The sequence below is a fragment of the Elgaria multicarinata genome, chromosome 12 (assembly GCF_023053635.1).
Source record: "Elgaria multicarinata webbii isolate HBS135686 ecotype San Diego chromosome 12, rElgMul1.1.pri, whole genome shotgun sequence".
Classification (NCBI taxonomy): Eukaryota; Metazoa; Chordata; class Lepidosauria; order Squamata; family Anguidae; genus Elgaria; species Elgaria multicarinata.
Window position 1 is genome coordinate 6,581,949 of NC_086182.1, and position 15,919 is coordinate 6,597,867.

Here is a 15,919-nt window from a genome sequence, read left to right on the forward strand (position 1 = left end):
AACTAGGAACTGCCCTCCCACTATTCGGATTTTCCACCTCTGGCTCAAGAATAAGGCAGCCTTGAGGTCACTTACCCACAATGAGTCCAGTGTATCCTTTCGCCGGGTCGTAGGGGCATTTCCCCCTTCCATCTTCAAAGGAAAGCCTGTCCAAGGAGAAGGTGGCCATGTCCTGAAAAGCATCCCGGGAAAGAGAGGGGGTTTATGGAACTGAGCTAGGAGCCACCAATAATTATGCTAAGCAGATGTGCTCAAACACATTTCATGAGCTGGGAAGCTCCCTGCCACGCTCACAATGTATCTATTGAGTACTATCTCTAGTGACTTTACCTGTTTTCTTTCTGTAACAACTGGGTGAATAACATGCCCGTTTAGAAAGATTTAACTGGAACTAATGCTGTTTTCTGTATTGTGTATTTTATATATGTTATACTGAATCGTGTAACCCATAGGGTGTATCATGTATATGCATGGTAAAAGCATCTAGTAGTAACTGCATGAATATCTAGCATTACTTATATTTAGTATTATATATATATACACGACCACAATACCTGATGGAATGCCTCTCCCGACATGAACCTACCTATATACTATGCTCAATATCTAAGGTCCTCCTCCGAGTGCCTACTCCGAGGGAAGCTCGGAGGATGGCAACAAGGGAGAGGGCCTTCTCAGTGGTGGCCCCCCGACTGTGGAATGATCTTCCCGACGAGGCTCGCCTGGCGCCAACGTTGTTATCTTTTCGGCACCAGGTCAAGACTTTTCTCTTCTCCCAGGCAGTTAACAACATGTGCTGAGTTTTTAAACTGACCCCAGAATAGTTGTTTTAAATGATATTGCTGTTTTTATGCTTTTAAATTTTGGAATATTTGTTTTTAATGTTCACTGTTTTTAACTTCTGTAAACCGCCCAGAGAGCTTCGGCTATGGGGCGGTATATAAATGTAATAAATAAATAAATAATACAGTTTGCCAATTTGTGTTTCATGCTCCTTGTCTGTTTGTTATACTCACAATGTAGGCACACTTGGGCTGGAAGGCGTACGTCCCGCAGGTGTACATGTGAGAGCTATTGTAAGTCTGCAGGAAACTGATGTAGTTGAAACAATCCGTCTGGGAAGAAAAGAAGTGGGTTTGTCAGCAAGTCTCCAAACACTCCCAAAATGGCTTCTGCTTGAGTGTTTGCATCAGCCACACATAGAATTCAGCATCTTTGAACCTTGGCTTTCTTTAAAATCAGGTTTCTAGTCCTCAAGCCTGTTAAGATCGGCTTCAAGAAGCGAGATCTCAGAAGCCGGGGTGGGGGGGGAGATAGAAGAAGAGATTCAGCAATCTGTAGGGCACTGACAGGCCTCGGTGCCCTAAAGAGCTCTATTCTCCCATCCCCAAATGACAAACAAAAATATATTTATGCAAAATATGCCAACATGTATATTTTATGCAAATATAGTATAAGTCACAGAATCCAACTTTTTTTGGTGCAGAACATGCAGGCAGAATGGCCTACAATTGCATGGAACAGCACACCCGAATTCTGGCTTATGGTGAAATGTGTTGTGTGTTGGAGAACTCCCACTCCTGTTTGCTCCCGCTTTGCAACTCCCCAACCAGGAACAGTTTAGAGGATTCTTTGTTTGTTTATTTGCTTTTGTTTTTTTTTAATTAAGATGAAGCATGTATGCATTGCAGCAGGTATAAGCTTAGAAGAGGCATTCCTGCTTCTCTCACACGCGTAGAACCAAGTGATGCCTCTCCTAAGAGTGTGATTTGCCAGTAATTGACAAAGCACAGTATGAAAAGTTGTGTTTACGAATCAGCTGCCTCGCAAATTGGGGGCAGCCTTAACTATCGATCAATGCATTTTAAAATCTGTGAATCGAGGAAATGTTGAGGCTCTTGCAAAATCTGTTTAGACATCGACTACTAAGAAGAGGTCCTGCCCCCTCACTGCCCCACAACTGAAGAAGGGAGCGTCAGTGAAAAAGAAAGCCCTTGAAACTCAACCCGCCCCTTGGAAACTCCAGGGGCCCCGTCAGCCTGCCTCTATGCCCGTTTCCAAGACCCAGTTCAGTGGCCGTGCATGTCTGTCAGCAACATTTGCAGGGAAGATGGAATGCAAACAGAGCAGAGGGGAACTTAGACACAGCCATTGGCACGCCAGCCATTGGCACGCCAGCTTGGCAGGAAGAGGCCAGGAACTCTAGTGACCAGAGCTGAGCAGCGTTCCCATGGGCAGAATGGAGCAACGCAATGAAACGGGGGGAGGCATCCGGCAGGCACAAGCCGCGTGAATGCCAGGGGCGCTCTCGCTCATTGCCCTTCTGCAACGTGCCTGCGTGGTCAGAGGAAGAGGGATTGAAGGATCTGCTGTTCCTGAGCCAGAGTAGCATAACGGGTAAGGGGTCTTTCACACTTTTTTCCCTCTGGTTTGTCTCCCCGTTTTTTACCTCTGTTTCATGAGCGCCTCAAGGGCTCCCTCCGCCCCTTCTCCTTCCTCCTCCTGTTTATTGGCTGTGGTACTCTGAATGGCATGAGCTCTCCCCCGCCCCCACCCATCGCTCTGGCTTTGTTATCTAGCAATTAAAGGTTTCATCTGGGCTCTGTTTCTGTGGGCAATGAGAGGGTGGTGGTGGTTGGAGCACTAAAAAGTCCATTCAACCTACTAACAAGATCCTACACTGACTGTGCTGGAGGAGGAGGAGAACTGCCCTGCCCTCCCCTTTCCTCATCAAGACTCCATTAGCAGCACCCCCCCAACAAAGGAAAAACAAGAGGGGGAAATAATCCAGACTTTCCCCGCACCAAAATAAAATGCAACAAGGAGGGGAAGGGGCGAGATGAGTGCAGGACAGGGACGACGTCATGCGAGTCCCGCGCTGCAAATCCACATACCAGGAACGGCGAGTGTGCGATAAATCGCGGGTGTGATGGAGCTCTTAGACAATGGAGCTTTGAACCAGGAAGTTCAAATCTCACCTCTGCCATCAACTCACTTAGGAAAATCTCTCTCTCTCCTCTCTCCCTCTCTCTCAATCTCAATCTCCCCATCTGCAACATGGGGCACTTTATCCCAGTAAAACTCCCAGAGTTTGAAGAAAGGCTTCAAGCGTGCGTGAGCAAAGCAACAGAGACATTCTGAAGAGCTGCCCCTAAGAAAATAAGTGGTGGTGGTAGCCCACAACCTGGGATAAAAGAATCCCTCCTTGGGAGGGGGGGGGGACTTTTGGACCATGCAACTTTTCTTGGGGGAAGCACTTCAAAGCAATGGCATTTTCCCCTCTGTTGTTTTGCCTAGGGAGCTGCCTCTAATATAACTGGTCAGGTTTACTTGGGAAATTATCTGAGTTCCCCCTGATGTTGGGAGTGGAGGGGGGCCTTGATCAGTTCTGCATTAATTTGAAGTGAGCAAGGTAAAGCTAACCCATCTCTACTCTCTATAGAACAATACTCACTCACCCTTAGAAGTATCGGGTCGCATTGGGGGACAGCAATGGCACATCTCTTGTTCCCTGCCCAAACCAATGAAGAAGCAAGACTGTGGGCCTGTTCAGAAGACAACCTTAAACCCTGCTGGTTAAGGCTTTTGCTTGAGCAGCAGGGTTGAACGTGTTGTGTGCAATGCGTTTTGCTAAACCCTGGTCACTTTCGAACCACAGTTGGACCGCCTGCAGCAGGGTTAGCGGCTCTAACCGTGGTTTAAAGTGTTGTGTGTGATAGCACGGCTTGTGGTTAGTTGTAACCACAGGGAACCACAGTTTTGCTAACCACAGTCCCTGAAGTGTCGTCTGAACAGGCCCTGTTACTTCTCATCACAGTGGCTCCGTTGAGAAGACACCTTAAACCACGACTTTAACCACAGTGAATAAGGATTTAGGTTAAAGCCATGGTTTAAGGTGCCTTCTGAACACGGCCCGGCTTTTTGGCTTAACCACCATGGTTAAAGCTGTGGTTTAAGGTGTCTTCTGAACGGGGCCAGTCTCTTCCTGGGCCCTGTTTCTTGGTTGCTCAGGACACTGGCTTTGAGAAAGAGAGATTTCGACCATCTCAAAGAATAAAAACCATGAGTAAAAAAGCAAAGTTAAAAACACGCACACACAGGTAAAACCAAGAACAAAACTCACGAGTAATCTCCATCTATCACTTGGGCTTACCTGATTGCTTTTGCCCTTTTGGATACACTCTGCTTTCTTCTCTGCTGGGGCTTCCCAAAGGATCTGCAAAGAACAGTTATTATTCTTAATCATCATATGATCATCACATCTGCCTGCCTACTCCACCCTGTCACAAAGGCCCTGGGTGGTTTATGGTACAATAAGAAAGCCACACAGTCATGGGATAGTACACAGAACTGTGAGAACGTTTAAAAATAAAATGTAGGCGCGTTCAGGGCTCACAGAAGCACAAGATTAAAAAGCCGAGGCAAAAAGCCACAACGAACGCTGAAAACCCAGTTCATGGATCCAAGCAGCCGCGCACAATGCTCCCTTTCTCCTTTCTCAAAAGGAGTTCAGACTACCCATCTGTCCCCCGACTTCCATCCCACTCAGGCCCGGCTGAAGATAATGTTAGTGCTTGTGTTCAAAAACACCAAGTGGCTCCTTCTTGGCCACGTATGAATAGATGGCAGAGCACTTGCAGAGCTCCTGTTCATTTCAAGAGGGCTTGAGCAAGAGAAACCTCTCCCTGGATTACGCCCCATAAGTCACGTCTGCGTCTCTCGCTTTGCAACACCATAGTTAGGGATGCCAGAGCGGCCACTTGTATATTGCCAAAAAGAGACAAAAGAAGACCCAGGTTGGCATAAAGTTTGCATCATTTATAGCGAGAGGTGCAAGTTTGGAAAGAATTTCTGAGATTTAAACAGTAACACAGAACATCTCAACGTCTCATGATATTAGGGAAGACTTTGATCAGGTGAGATGCATGAGGTCCAGGTGCTAAATACTATCTGCTTTCCAGGGACTATGGCCTTTGCTAGACCACGGGTTAGCCTGGGCTGATGTGCATCCAGATGATGCACAGGGGATCCCGGGCTCAGGCAGGGGTCAACCCTCCCTGGCCCCGGGATAACGGGCACCACTTTTGGAAAGCCCAAGACCGTGAGCATGTAGCCCGTTCCGCCGCTTTTCCCGGCTACCGCAATTACTTGCGAGTAGCTGGGAAAAGCGGCGGCTATCAGGGCAGGGTGGGGAGATCGGGGCAAGGGGGGAGATTGGGGCAGGGGGGGAGATCGCGGAGAACATTTTTTTTTAAAAAAAAAAACACCTTACCTAAGCACACAAGCGTTCGTGCGCACCCGGCCCTTTTATTGAAAAAAAATGGCGGATGCGATGGGGCTTTCCTTTAGCCCGTTGCATCTGATGTGTGGATTGGAGTGACAGCTGTACTACGTGTGGATTGTAGCTGCCCCTCCTCCCGCACAGATTACCCGGTAGGTCTAGCAAAGGCCTAAGTGTTGATGGACAACATCAAGGCCTCTGCTGCTCTCCCTTCTTCATAGAATCATAGAACAGAAGAGTTGGAAGGGGCCTCTAAGGCCATCGAGTCCAACTCCCTGCTCAATGCAGGAATCCACCTCAAAGCATCCCTGACAGATGGGCTCGTAGCCATGATGGCTAAACAGAGGCTCCACACCTAGAGGTAGCTCACCTCTGTGTAGCAGGAACTGGAACCAACGGCAGGAGAGAGCGCCATTCGCCTTCCTGGCCAGAACGCAACGGTGCTCCACCACCAATCCTACCCCCACAACTCACCGCTTCCTCCAGCTCCATGCTGCTGGTGCTGAGGGCGAAGATGGCTTCTCGAGCGCCCACGTAGAGCAGCCCTTTGGCGTCGGCCAACGTCAGCGTTGTGTAGTTGGACACTCCCGCCCTGGAGAAACGCTTTGTCACTCCTTTCAGTTCTGCAAAGGAAGGGCAGGCAAAGTTAAGAGGAAGAACCGGGAGAAACCACGCCCCCACACACACATTTAGTACATTTCTATATCGCCCAATAGCCAAAGACCTCTTATCTCCCAGGCTTAGCACCACTGAATCACATAGAGCAGATAATGGGATTGGTTGTGTTCTTTTGGAGGAGAACCTGCACATGGCTCTGCTGTTGATCGCAACTCACCAGATATGCATCAAATGTCATTCTCTGGGTGCCCCTGCCATCAGAGACAAGGCAAACGGCAAAAAAAGAAAGAAAGATAGGACCTTTTTGGTGGTGGTGCCCTACTCATTAAAATTACCCCCACCCCAGGAAGGCCTGCTTGGTGCCTTCTTTGTTTTAGGGATCCGGCGGCTAAGACTTTGGTGAGCTTCTTTTACCTGCCGATAACTTTTGCATAGATAGATTTGATGCTCATTGTTAGTCACTTTTGGAATTTGATTACACAATTAAAATCAGGGATATTGCATTATAAATCAATTAATAATAAACACTTATTTCATGTTTGAAGCGCATCTATCCCCCATGTATGTGTTTTCCTGCAGGGGCGGTACATGCGCAAAGATCGTGGGCCCTTACTGGTTAGCGCATGGTTGACATCGCTTCCAGGCACACCACGGATCACTACCCTCCATGGCCATGCTATTTTGAGAAGTACAACCCCCTACCTTGCCTTGCCTCTCTTATTTCCGCACCCCCGCCCGTAGAAGTTGTGCGCTGAAACGCACCGGCACCCCAGCATACATCTCCAGAGGGAAAGAAAAATAAAATAATAGCAGCAATCCCTGAATAGCAATTTTCCCCGGCAGTGAGAACAGTCCTGCCCATTTCCATTCTGTGCGTTTGCTGCAGAAGGCAAGTGCGAATACGGTGTTTTACAATGTAATGTTTCTACCAAGAAAGCTACCATTGGTTTGGGGTGGGCAAAGGACTTTCCAGCTTCTCTTTTAGTCTAATGGTTATTTATTTATTTATTTACTGCAATTCTCAAAGGAGGATTAAAACCAGACACTGCTAAAAAAATAAAAATAAAAAAAAAGTATATAGAACAAAGCTTTCTCAGGCCTACAAACCCTACTCAACCATCTCCAATTTCTATTTGGACGGAACTGCATTTAGTTTGTAAATGTACATTCAAGCCAGTGGCTTCCAAATAAACCCAGAATAAATTGTGCTCTTGAAATCAGGAACTCTAAAATTAAACTTTGTAAGGCATTCTCCATTTCAAAAATACCAAGCTGGCACAAGACAGGAGGAAACATGAATTCTCTCTGTGCAACAATGTTACATAGGAGCTTGTAATGTCACAAGAAGAGGTCCACATGGCCACATCAGAATCCTTTTTATACAGATACCAAAACCATCCCAGTTTTAAAAACTGACGGAGAGGGGATACAATAGAAATATATAAAGAAATTGTTTAGAATGAAAACAGTGACCTGGTTTGCATGGAATGCGGATTCATGGGTTACTTAATTCGTAAATCGTGGAGTTGTGTTGGAGTGAGTGAGCACACTTCCTCTTTGCATTTGCTTTCTTCAACGTCCCATTCCTGGGTTGCTTGATGCGACGTGCGAACTCGGAATTATGGGTTGTTGATGGACAAATAACTGGTTTTAACCCAACAACAAACCATGGGTACAAACTCCGGGGTCTTTGTCCTTCAACAACCCAGAGTTCCAGGTTCTCATGAAGGCACGTCGCTTGCTCCCATGTGGCCTCCAAAACCCCTGGGGTGTCATTACATACAAACCAGGCATGAGAGTACAGGAGAGGCCAGACATGTGCAGCAGTTGAAATGATGAACAGCTTTTCATTACATCCAGGGCCATGAAGCAGCCTGTACTGTAAACATCAATGCTATGAGAATGAAATATGGGCTCCTGTGGTGTCTTCTGTAAGAAATCATCTATCTATCCCTCGAGATAATGTTGACTGTCATACTTCTGTATAAGCAATGGGCTTTTCTTTTATTTCTAAGTGCTGTAAACTATTCTGGCTATTATTTCGTAAATGCCTCCGTCTTCTCGATATGTGTTTTTCGTAGTTTTCCACTTTTTGAGCTTTGAAAGAAAATGTTTGAAAGAAAACAGGGTTATGCAACTAAGGCTGGATGCACAACTGGCATTGGCAAACCACGATCATCTCAGGAAAAAACATGCTTGATTCTCCTTCTCTTCTCATTGACACCACCAACATTGTCACCATGGATGGTTGCAGGGTGGCTTAGCATGACGTCTGAACCCGGCAGCTTTTCTGTCGTGGTGGCTTTCCATAAACAAGCCATCCTGAGAACACATGGCTTATAGCAGGTTTGTTTTGGGTAGCTTGTTCTCGAGATGGCTTATCATGACATCTAAACCTGGCAGAGTTGCTTCAGCATGGATTGTTTAAAACAGTGAGAGAGAAGCCTGGCAACAGTGTAGAAAGTACTGGGGTTTAGCACAGTGAACTACTACCAAAACCTCAACTCTGCTGATGAGCGCAAATGCTGAGGTTGTGCTGTAAAAGCCCACAGGACACGTGCTGGGAGTGGGCAGCAGTCACAGAAGCCCCTTGTTGTCTGGCAGGAGTAACATGGGATAGCGAGCGAACAACCAACTTTGGTCATAGCTAGACCTAAGGTTTATCCCAGGATTGTCCTGGGGTCAAACCTGTTGTTCATCTAAGTGCCACACAGGGCATCCAGCGCTCAGGCAGGGACAAACCCGGGATGATCCTGGGATAAACCTTAGGTCTAGCTACGGCCTTAGTCTCAGAGTAGCTTATTGTCAGGATCAGGTCTGGTCCTCCTGTTGTGTACCCCAAATCAGACTTGAAGAGGAGGAGGAGGAAGAGGAGGAGGAGGAACCAAGACAGGAAGTGCGGGAGGAAATTCTCCAAGACTCTCCAGGAGTCAAGGAGGAATCTTCACAGGAGCTTATGAGAAATCATCCCTGGGAACTCAGACTTTGTTGGAGGGGGAGGGAACATCAGAATTGACTGATCCCAGAGTCTGCCACAGTGTCAAGCAGGCGGAATTGAGAGGAGGCGATCTGCTAGGTTAGCCATTTGGCAAAGGTTACCACTTTAAGACCACCCCCAAGGTGTTCAGTAAAATCCTGTTGTGCACAGGATTGTCCACTTAGTTGATAGGCAGCTGCCTTGCTTTGCTAGGCTAATTAAGCTTAGAGTATAGCTCCTAGCATTCACACTCCTTTTGGGTGTGAAGATGTGTCTATTTACTGAATAATGCTTTGTAGATTGCATAGCAGACCTCTTTATTGTCGCACATCTTGGCAGGAGGGCTTGGAATCACAACACTTACTGCAGTATGCGAAATCGCCCAACGTTAACCTAACTCGGGCTCCCTTAAAACGACGGCCTGCAAACTCACTTTCAGAAAACCATGGTTTCAGATGATGCTGTTTCTGTAACACAAGCAACATGGGGGCCACTCACATGTGATGGATTCCGAGGAATTAAACACTCGGCACGGCATAGCAGGATTGCTTAATGGGCTGGAAAGATCTCCTGCCCCCTCTGGCCTTGGCTGTAATTTGCAACAGACTCTCAGGAGCAGAGTGGCTACTAGGTCAAATGCTTTTTAAGCCATCAGAGGGGAAGGAAATCACAGGTCTGCATTAGGGGATTAAGGTCTCGGGGTATTCTTTCGCCCAGATGCAGGGCCTGCTGGATCTGGGCTTTAGCCTTCAGGTGACAGGAAGGCCAGGACAGAAGGTGCTGAGAAAGACAGCAGCACAATGGTGCCCCATGAACCCCCGCCCCCCTCTAGCACCATCGCCTCCCATGATGCTCCAGGGTTGCCGCTGTGCTATACTAGCACTGGGAAGGTTAATCCCAAACTGCTTCCCTTCCTCTGCACAGTGATTAGCAAATTAGTCTCTCTATAAGCCCCCGGAAGCGATGGAGCCAGGGGTGGGGGGTGGGGAAACAGCTGTTTTCATGGCAAAGCAGGATGTAGCAGCCTCTTGTTAGAGCCCTAGATGATACCAGACAGAGTTCAACACAGAGACTGATAAGCTGGAAATCTGAAAAAGAAAGGGAGGCAGGGAGTTTGGGGGCAGAACAGGAATTTATTTACAGACCTCTTTTTTTCCACCAATCAAAGACAAGCAGGATTAGCTTACGCGATTTCCCACCCCAAATTTCCAGGAAGAGCTGGCAGACCTGGCCGTAGCTTTAGGAGAGTTGACAGCAGCATGGCAGGGCCGTCATAATTCAGCGGCCATTATCCAATGACTTTAAAAGATGGTTGAATTCATATCAGTAGCTAGTCTAGCTTTCTCTGATGTGTTGAGCTACAACTCCAATTATCCCCAGCCATCATGCTGGGAGTTGTAGTCCAACACACCAGAAGGGCGCCAGGTTGGGGAAAACTGGACTAGTCTATTAGTCGTGATAGCCAAGTAAAACTTCCAAGCTCAGAGGCAGTGCACTGGGTTTGGGGCTTGGGGGGGCTGTTGAATTCATGCACTGTTTCTGGGCTCCTGGGGGCATCTGGCTGGCTATTGCTGGAAACAGAATATTATTATTTTTATTATTATTATTATTTATTTATTTATTTATTTAGCACCATCAATGTACATACTGGGCTAGATAAATCTACGGTCTGATCCAGCAGGACAATTTTTATGTTGGGAGTATTGTTGATCAGATGGGAAGGCCACATATTCTGCAGGGGATTCTGAAACATGAACTAGGACAGGGGTGGGCAGAAAGTAGATTTTCAGATGTTGACTTCAACTCCCAGCATTCCTGACCATTGGCCATGCTGGCGAGGGCTTCTGGGAGTTGAAGTCCAAAGCAACTGGAGATTACCTTCTGCCTGCCCTTGATCTAGGGGAGGGTCAGACAGAAAGTAGACTGGGATTTACTTGTAGTTTTCTAGGTGATTTGCAATATATTGGCATTTCCTGCTCCCAATAGTTTAACAAAGAAGACAGCAAAAATGCACACACACACACACACACACACACACACACACACACACACACCCCTGCTCTTAAATTAGGCTGCTGAAACCAAGAAAGCTCAGTGGAAACTAGAAGCAGATTCGTGTGTGCAACGTCCAATTCCACTACTGAAAACAAGCTTGTGAGTCTGTGCTCAGAAATCCTATGTCTGCCGCCTTGAGCTACTATTATGTGCCTGGCTCTGGTTTGCGGACATTAGGGTGGGTGGGAATAGATCCCACAAACCTGAGGTTCACACACAGGTCTACAGGACCTGTCCTGTGCCAGGGAGCAGCAGCTGCCGGATAAGCCAGTAACTTTGCTGAAAGAGCTCTCAGCTTGTAGGTCTGCAAAGAAGCACATTACCCGCTACACACACATACACACATACACACACACACACACACACACACACACACACACACACAGCTGGAAACCATGGAAAACACACTAGGTTGAGGCCTACGCAGCCCTGGGCCTGCCAGCCAGCCTTGATCAAGGGACCATTGTTTGAGATGCTCAGCATGTAACCGGAGACAGAGCACCCAGCCTGTGCAATAGAGAACCTTTTCCCCGGCCGGCTCAGAGTTTGAGTGCGCCGCTTTGTTCACCAAAGAGACACCCTCTGTGTGGCGCAGAGCATATCCCTCAGGGGAGCAGATAGCGCTGGGGCAAGGGACCTGCACAATGATATCCAGGCATTGCTGGGGTGAGGAGGAAGAGGGGAGGGGAGGGGAACCCAGCCACCAGCCACAAATGCCACCTGCCTCTCCGTTCCTACAACGTGTCACTGCACAGACAGAGCCGGGAAGGCCGAAGAGAGAGGCAGAAAATGTTCTGGCTTCTCTGCACACCCACTAAAGTAGCGTTCCCCAACCTGGTGCTCTCCAGATGCTCGGTTACCAGAATTACATATAGAATAGTTATTTAAGTGTTTTTAATGGACCCCACAATTGTTGTTTTTAAATGGATACTGTTGTTTTTACACTGTTTTTATGTGTGTGTGTGTGTGTGTGTGTGTGTTTAAATTGTATACTTTTAATGTTTACTATTTTAAAATGTTGTAAACCGCCCAGAGAGCTTCGGCTGTGGGGCGGTATATAAATGTAATTAAATAAATAAATAAATAAATTTAGTTATTTATTAAAACATTTGTCTCCCGCCCTATATCACTAGGATCTCAGGGTGGCGTACAAATAAAATAATACCAACCATATAAAACAGTAAATATACACAGCTAAAAACAAACTAAACCATTAATCAAGCTAACAATATTGTATTCTAAGTTTCAACAAACGAAACCAAACAAACACAAGAGTAACTACAGACTTTAAAGGCCTCAGTTTCAAATATTACAACTGTCTAAAAATAAAAGAAAGAAAGAAAGAAAGAAAGAAAGAAAGAAAGAAAGAAAGAAAGAAAGAAAGGAGTAAGTTACACATAATCTTCAGTAAAGACAGACCACATACCCAAAGTCCATTCATAAGCGGTGCTTATACTCTTTCAAATGTTGCTGCTGTTGGAAATGGGACATTTGCACACCTCTCCTTCAGAACCAAGCATTAAGAAGTGTACCCCAAAACAATTAGGCTGGTTAGGAAGCTAAACGTTTACACACACACACACAGAGGCGCGCAAATATGGGGAGGGGATTATTTCCCCCACCTTATGTCTAAGATATTTCCAATCCACCCAGAAAGCTGGAATTTGGCACATAGGTCAAGAAATACGGGTGGCCAGAGAGGGGGTCATTTTACACCTAGCTGTCAAAATGCGGGGAAATGGCGTTTACTTGGTAGAAGAGGCGTTCTGCCAGAGCAAGACAAGCAAGCCCTTGGGGCAAAGTCTTGGGTGGTGGGTGCCCCACGGCCTCTTGTGGGTGGGATTTGGGGGAGCCACAGTCACCCCTCCATCTGACCGGGTTGCCTCAGAGCATTTTGCAGAACGTGCATTCCCCCTGGCCGGCTGCTGGATCCAAAACTGGCCCCTTCCAAACCAGACAATCCCATCTCAGCACCTCTGTCTCAGCAGTAGCTGCTACTACCTGTCCCGAACGAGTCTCCTCCGCAACCTACCTGTACATTTGGAGGCCCTGCGGCTTCCAAATCCAGCATCTGAAAGTCGCCCAGCACCCAAAGACTGCAGAGGTCAGGCATCTGGGATCGATTAGGCCCTGGAGCTGAGCAGAAGCTGCCACAAATGAGCCTGATCAAAGGCCCCCCAAAAGTCTGGCTTCAATCAGTCCCTTTTCCCTCGCCAGGAAATTCAGGGGGGGGGTGGACAGGGGAGTGGCAGCCAAAGAAAAGAAGCCTCCCCAACTCTCTGGGAACTGACATCGAGGAGCCACCGGAAGGTTCTGGAAGCCCAAGTCATAACTCTTCTTGGGAGATGGTTCAAGGAAAGAGAGTGCAAGAGAGCAGAGCTCACCCACACGATATGGAGACACCCAGTCCTATGATTTGTCATTTCTACATCTAAAGCCAATTCCTGTTCTTATTTCTCCTCACCCACAAGAATTGCCACTTGGGGCAAGTTAAATATGCAGGGTGGCCACTTAACGCCTGGCCAAAGCGGAGGAAATGAAGCACTGAAGACATGGATTGGCATAAAATTTGCATGAGCTCATTTTTACATTTGGGCACAAATTTAGAAAGAACTGCTATAATTTGAAAAGAGATACAATACATCTCAACTCAGAGGGGATCATAGAATCATAAAACAGTAGAGTTGGAAGGGGCCTATAAGGCCATGGAGTCCAACCCCCTGCTCAATGCAGGAATCCACCTCAAAGCATCCCTGACAGATGGTTGTCCAGCTGCCTCTTGAAGGCCTCCAGTGTGGGAGAGCCCACAACCTCTCTAGGTCATTGGTTCCATTGTCATTCTGCTCTAACTGTCAGGACGTCTTTCCTGATGCCCAGCCGGACTTTGGCTCCCGATAACTTGAGCCCGTTATTCCGTGTCCTGCACTCTGGGATAATCGAGAAGAGATCCTGGCCCTCCTCCGTGTGACAACCTTTCAAGTATGGGCAACTTCTGAGGCCCCTGCTGCTCTCTCTTTTTCGGGTTATCTTTAGACCCGACTTAAATTGCATAATCCTTCAAACAGAGGATTGTCCTCTCTAAAAGTTGACACATGGCCACCCTATGGCTGAGGATCTTTAAAGGAAACTCCTGCCGTAACGCCTGACTCAGAGGAGGCTGGTGGCCCGATGTCCGTGGGGTGACCGAATGTGCAATAAGCAGGCCCTGGTTCAACAAGAAGCTTCAACGGTGCCACTCTGACTGCCCCACTGCCCTCTAGAGCCTCGGAGCGAGGCGATATCTCGCTTTCCATCTACCCTCAATAAAGCAGGCTTAATTAAGCCATCCTGAAGAGAACAACGCAACAGAATTTGACAGTACTTTGAGAACTGTCCAATCTTTTATTTGATCTCCTACGCCCTAACTGTGCCCGTGGCCGTTGCTTCTGTCGCCCTGCCCTTGTTACAAGCCCGGGTGAGGCGGCATCAAGCGAATCCCGGGTACAGATCAGCAGGGACTAAGACCTGGTCTAAGAACAGAGAAGTCATTGACCAAAAGGGGACACCGGCAGCAGTGCTACACAACTCCTGAGGACAGGGGCCGTGTCACAGCTTCAGTCAGGCCATCTCAGAATGTAATAATAAAAAGAGAGACAGAGAGAGAGTTCATGAACAGTGGTAGAACGTACTTGCCTTAGGAGTGCATAACTACTGTATTTCTTCGATTGTAAGATGCCATCGATTGTAAGACGCACCCTAATTTCAGTACCACCAACAGGAAAAAAAAAACCTAAGACATACCCGCGATTCTAAGACGCACCCCGTTTTTAGAGAAGTTTATATTGGGGGGAAAGTGCGTCTTAGAATTGAAGAAATAGGGTACAAGCCTTCACACATCTATTGTTTTTAAATTTTAAATCATAAATTTTAAGTAATGTCTGTTTGTTTTTAATGATATGTGATTTTTTGAAATGGTCAGAAGACTTATTCAATAAAGGTATTCATTCATTCATTCACATCTAGGTGACTGGTAAGACACCCACCAAAAGAGTCAATAGTTTTAATTTCTAAGATGAGAAATATTACATTTTCCTCAAACTATCGGGGACAGAGAGTGCAGGCAGGGACATTAACATGCTGCATACGGGGCATAAATAATCGCCCCTGTGCGGCTTGTTGCCTCTTCCTCTTCGCCATGCAGGTGCGCTTAGCACCTTCTGGCTACCCGTCGACTCAGAACTAAGCTGTAAACACACCAGATTTATTCAGCCCGAGGGCCCTAAGAGACAGGCCTTGCGTCCGCTTGCCTGGGCCTCGCTCCAGCTACCGCTCAGCTCAGATTCAATTACAGGAAAACTAACCCCCACCCCACCTGCCGCCGCCGCCCCAAATTGACAAGACATACAAGGGCTGCCAAAATATACACGGACAAGATCCTCAAAGTGTCTTGCCAGAGAATGGAGTTATCTTCAAGGCCAGGCAGAACACAGCCCAAATACCTGGTTGCACAAATGGCTTAAAAAGCACGGCGGAATTGGATAGCGTTTATGATAAATACTTACTACAACACAGTAATCTATATTTATACCGTAGGTTATTCAGGGGCAAGCGCCTTCTGTCTGTATCGCTAACATTAATATACTATCTCTGGGTGTTTAAGGAGCTCCACGTACATTGCCTTGTTCTAATCCTTACTACAGACTTGCAGGGTGCGTCAGCGTCCATATCCTCCTAGGGCAGTTGGGGGACTGAGACCCAGAGAAACGGGCTGGCCTAAAACTACCGAGGCCGGTTGTCACATTTAGCGAAGTAGAATGGCATTTGCTTGCCATTGTGTGGTTCCTTCCCACACAGCTCCGGTATTGCTGCACAGCACTCTGCACATGCTCAAGAGAAAAAAATGTTCTTCTTACATTGAAGAAATTATTAATTCTTTTACTAATCAGTGCCTAATAGCCACGATAACTGATCAGAACCTCCAGGCAGAGAGCGAGTACACCTCACAATAG

At 47.1% G+C, this 15,919-nt stretch overlaps 1 protein-coding gene across 1 annotated transcript in view; it reads right to left on the reverse strand.

The window, feature by feature from the left end:
- Window positions 1-15,919, reverse strand: part of SEMA4C (semaphorin 4C) — a 46,637-nt gene that overhangs the window by 14,842 nt on the left and 15,876 nt on the right. Inside the window, exons 2-5 of the mRNA XM_063139042.1 lie at window positions 5,756-5,904; window positions 4,154-4,216; window positions 1,017-1,115; window positions 76-172 (exon numbers count right to left, since the gene is read on the reverse strand). Coding sequence (XP_062995112.1) covers window positions 76-172; window positions 1,017-1,115; window positions 4,154-4,216; window positions 5,756-5,904 — 408 coding nt within the window. The remainder of the gene's footprint in view (window positions 1-75; window positions 173-1,016; window positions 1,116-4,153; window positions 4,217-5,755; window positions 5,905-15,919) is intronic.